General features: G+C 36.7%; 1 protein-coding gene across 1 annotated transcript in view; it reads left to right on the top strand.

Annotated features, from left to right (window-relative positions):
• Positions 1-519: 519 nt before the first annotated feature.
• The window catches only part of LOC103518500 (decaprenyl-diphosphate synthase subunit 1-like), a 13,891-nt gene continuing 9,433 nt past the window's right edge, over positions 520-4,977 (top strand). The window contains exons 1-2 of the mRNA XM_026830279.1: positions 520-563; positions 2,090-2,223. Of these exons, the coding sequence (XP_026686080.1) occupies positions 2,174-2,223 (50 nt within the window). The 5' untranslated portion in view covers positions 520-563; positions 2,090-2,173. The remainder of the gene's footprint in view (positions 564-2,089; positions 2,224-4,977) is intronic.

Raw genomic sequence — 4,977 nt, 5'->3', positions numbered from 1 at the left:
TCATACACGATGACGTCATAGATCAGTCGGACTTCAGACGGGGCAAACCTTCGGTCAATGTGGTGTACAACCACAAGAAGGTAAGTGTCGCTCTGAACCGGAGGTAGTGGGTTCGAAAAGGAAGAAATTGTGGATTTTTCTCTCAAAACCTTACTAGGGTTATTTTACAACTAGTTAGCCCATTCCGAGTATAAGTTGTAGGGGTAAATAGCTCTAAAGGATGGGTTAAGCTTCTACGAATCTTGCCCACTTCTGGGGCCAAGTGATCGAGACTGACTCTCAACCCGGAGGGGTTCGAATCTCTGTCAGGGCGGAAATTTTCCAACCAAACCTTTCCGTTCTTTGACAGGCATTGAATGTGCCTTGGAGTTTGTATTGCAAGGCGGTGCCGAGGCAAAATCTAGGGGGGGGGGGATGCCAAAGAAAATGTAAATTATATAATTATAAAATGAGCGAAACTACAAAAAGGAAAACATGATCACAGTCTACTACGTAAGTAGAACTCCAAACAGTGGACCCTTACCAGTTGCTAGACGAAACACATCTACAGGGACATTAGAAACGTAAGTAGAACTCCAGAGAGGCATGCAAGGGGTAGCTCTCAACAATGTCTAGTGTCTACCTTTCATTGTTTTATTTTCTCCTCCAAGAATTCCTGTTGCATCAAACACCAGGAAAATTCAAGTTCATTAACTTTTTCATTCTAGACATCTAGATGGTAGTTATTTTAATTTTTCATAAGTGACGGTTGAGGAAAAACCAACAACAAAACAAACAAACGAACAAAAAAATCAAACAAACACTTCTTTGTTAGCTTTACGCAAAAACTGTATTGACATTGGCACAAAATGTATTATGTAAGAGCATGCTATAGTTTTACTTAATCTAACATCATAAATCATGTTACACGTATGTAATGTTTCACTGAAAACAAAGAGATCCAGGCAGGAATACGGAAATTTGAGCTGCTTAGTGGGAACAGAAAGAGTCAGATCGTCAGATGTAAAACCCCAACTCCACCCTGGTATGGGTGTGGCTGGCTCTTGATTTTCCCTATACCGACTTTATGGGTTTTCCACTGGAATTTAGCCACTGGATAAAAATCTTAAAATTTGCTTAGAAAAATCTCCCCTTTAGTGTTTTTTCCTCCAATTCTAAAAAAAAAATACGTAAGGGTAATAGAAAGTAAAAAATCGTGCAATTAATTTGCTCGAGCGGCTTAGATTTTTTTCTTTTCGATAGATTAATAATAATAATATTGAAGTTTATTTTATGTCACATTAACAATAAAATGTTCTTTTGGAATAAATCCCTTTAAGTACTAATCTCTTTAAGTACTAAATCCCTTCAACGGAGATCTTATCGTCCCGAAATCGAAGAGAGGACAGGACAAAAGAAAGTCAGCCGTTCTGTTTAGGATAAAGTTCGCACCGTGCAGGAATCGAACCCGCGACCTAGCGCTTATAAAACAAGGTAGATTCGCTACCTTCTAAGCATTGAAATCTAACGAGGCTATTTTTATTTCAGTGTCTCTGTGTTCTTTATTATTTTCTCCCTGCTATTAATCAAAAATACGTACCTACGTTCAGGGGACCCTAAAACGGATACTTCGATACCCGTTTCCCGACTTTGAAAATTTGGACCGATTTATAAAACGTATTGTTATAGACCCCAAATTTTTTAAAAAAAAAAAAAAAAAAAAAAAATGCTCCAGCGGCTTAGATTTTTTTCTGTTCGATAGATTGAACTATATCAACGCAGATCTTATCGTCCCGAAATCGAAGAGAGGACAGGACAAAAGAAAGTCAGCCGTTCTGTTTAGGATAAAGTTCGCGCTGTGCAGGAATCGAACCCGCGACCTAGCGCTTATAAAACAAGGTAGATTCGCTACCTTCTAAGCATTGAAATCTAACTAGGCTGGCTATTTTTATTTCTGTGTCTCTGTGATTTTTGTTATTTTCTCCCTGCTATTAATCAAAAATACGTACCTACGTTCAGCGATACCCATTTCCCGACATAGAAAATTTGGACCGATTTATAAAACGTATTGTTATAGAAAGTAATAAAATATATTATTTTGTGTTTTCAGGAATTAATTTCAAACACAAATCAAGAAGAGCTGAGGACGATATCCACGTATTATTTCGACGGCCAGGGGAAAGCGGTGAGGCCCATGGTATCCGTGCTGATGGGCCGAGCTATCAACTACCATCTGAATAGAAAGTAAGTTAACCTGAAAGGTAAGCTTTACGTTAATAAAAAACAAAGTTCTTTAAAAAAAGAAAGTAAATATGTTACTTACGTTGTCCCCAAAAGTTTAAATATGTTATGTACAAAGGAAAAAAATCTGGTGTGAACATCACACGACTTTCTATTACATTAAGTCGGACAGTTCTAAAAGTTTCACCATTCGATTCCCCGTGAAAAATCACATGGGATCAACTATTCACTTGCTTATTTGGTAACGGTTCACAAATAAAAGGGAAATTTGTTGACACAGAAGTTCCCGACGTTTGAAAACAACAACAATAACGTTTATACTGCTAGGTTAATATTGCTATTGTATATGTAGAGATTGATAGTACAGATTTAGGTAATAATACAAGTATATGTAACTATATATAGCTTGTAGCTATACATATACTCTGGGAAAATCAATCTAGACACGTGATGCCATTTTCCTATTGGTCACATGTCACGTGACAAACTCAAAGTGTATACCCGACCTAAGTAACGGTATATAACGCTTAGTGTAAACGGCGCCTATATATAGATACTACTGATATACATCTATATACTTCTGATATTTATATAGATAATACATACGTTACTCAGTCCTTTCTCTTTCATATGACAAGGACGGTCATCAACTTTCCTCTTCTGTCTTCGTTTAACCTGAGAACTCCAAACAGTGGACCCTTACCAGTTGCTGGACGAAGATATGAAACACATCTACAGGGACATTAGAAACGTAAGTAGAACTCCAGAGAGAAATGTAAGGGTAAGGGGTAGCTCTCAACAATGTCTACCTTTCATTGTTTTATTTTCTCCTCCAGGAATTTCTGTTGCATCAAACACCAGGAAAATTCAAGTTCATTAACTTTTTCATTCTAGACATCTAGATGGTAGTTATTTTAATTTTTCATAAATGACGGTTGAGGAAAAACCAACAACAAAACAAACAAACGAACAAAAAAAAATCAAACAAACAATTCTTTGTTAGCTTTACTATATGAGTACTTAAATTAGTTTTCTACTAGCTTCTGTCTTTGTTTAACTCATATGTCTTCGTATCTTCTGTCTTCGTTTAACCTGTGTCTTCTTATCTTCTATCTCTTTTCTACTAGCTTCTGTCTTTGTTTAACTCATATGTCTTCGTATCTTCTGTCTTCGTTTAACCTGTGTCTTCTTATCTTCTATCTCTCTCTCCCCTATGCTGTCTTCGTAGCTTCTGTCTCCGTTCAACTTATGCTTCTTCGTATCTTCTGTCTTTGTTCCACTGATGCGTCTTCGTATCTTCTATCTCTCTCGCTTTATCTTCGTTAAATTTGTCGTCTCATTCTCATCTTCTGTCTTCGTTTAATGCTCTAACCTGCCTGTCTCGATTTCTTCTGTCCTTGTTCAACTCACTGTGTACATGTATCTTCTGTCTCTGTCGCTCCTACCTTATGAAATTCTTTGGGTATTGAGTGATCATTCAATTTGTTACTTGAATATTTAGTGGTTATATTTTTGTTGAATTTCAGTATCTATCTTAGACATTATCTATCTTAGAGACAGGTTCACAGACCTATTGGAAATCAAGCACGTTTAATTCAAGTCCCAAAGCAACTTGAATTCAAGTTGTTGGGTATTTAGCTATTTAGTAGTCACATTACACTTAGAAATCATTCAAGTTTAGATATTGAAGACAGACAAATATTCCGATCTTACAGCTTACTCGCACAGGACCACTTTTACTTAACAACTCTGGAGCTGCTATAGACAGGTGCTCTCTGGTTCTTTAAACATTTCTGGTCCGAATTTCTGAGCTCTGAACCTACTGAATTTAGTCATACAGGCCTTGATTTTGACCGTTTGGTTTCACTAACTTTATTTCTCGTCTTTCCTGGATTTTAGGGGTCTGTATTTTAGCATGCCTTGCTTGAGTGCCCTAAATCACCAAAGTATGGAAAAGTATTTACAATTCCATATTTCGATATGATTCGTCCAAATTCAAGATTCTGCTTTCGATTGGCTATTACACTTGTAAGATACTTTTCCATACTTTGGTGATTTAGGGCACTGATGGCGAAAACAATTTGTACCGATGCGAATACTTTCTATTACTAGTCTAGCCCGCTATACGATTAGTGATAGAAAGTAAAAAAAAGAAGAAAAAAAAAAATGGCTGAAAACAGAATGAAGTCTTCAGTATATTGTTCAATGAATCACCACGAGAACACAGCTGTATAACCTGGCCGACATGAAGTCTCATAATTTGTCAATGAATCAACCACGAGAACCGTAATAACAACTAGAAAATCAGCAAATAAGTCTCATATTGTTGCAATGAATCACCACGAGAACAACAGCTCTATAACACTGAAAATCATAATCGAAAGTCTCATATTTCGTTCAATGAATCACCACGAGAACAACAGCTGTATAACACTGAAAATCAGAATGAAGTCTCATAATTTGTCACAATCAATCAACCACGAGAACAAGCTGATAACACTGAAAAATCAGAATGAAGTCGTCATATTTGTTCAATAAATCACCCACGAAAACCACAGCTGTATAACACTAAAATCAAGAAGGAAGCTCAATTTGTTTCAATGAATCACCACGAGAACACAGTGCGTACTAACACTGAAAATCAGAATAAGTCTCATATTGTGCAATGAATACCAACGAGAACACACCGTATATTAACACCTGAACTAAGAATGCAGTTCTCATTATTGGTTCTAATGGAATCACCAACGAGACACA

The sequence above is a fragment of the Diaphorina citri genome, unplaced genomic scaffold (assembly GCF_000475195.1).
Source record: "Diaphorina citri unplaced genomic scaffold, Diaci psyllid genome assembly version 1.1 scaffold2216, whole genome shotgun sequence".
NCBI lineage: Eukaryota > Metazoa > Arthropoda > Insecta > Hemiptera > Psyllidae > Diaphorina > Diaphorina citri.
The sequence above is the reverse complement of the archived record's forward strand: the minus strand, read 5'-3'. Positions and strand labels throughout refer to the sequence as shown.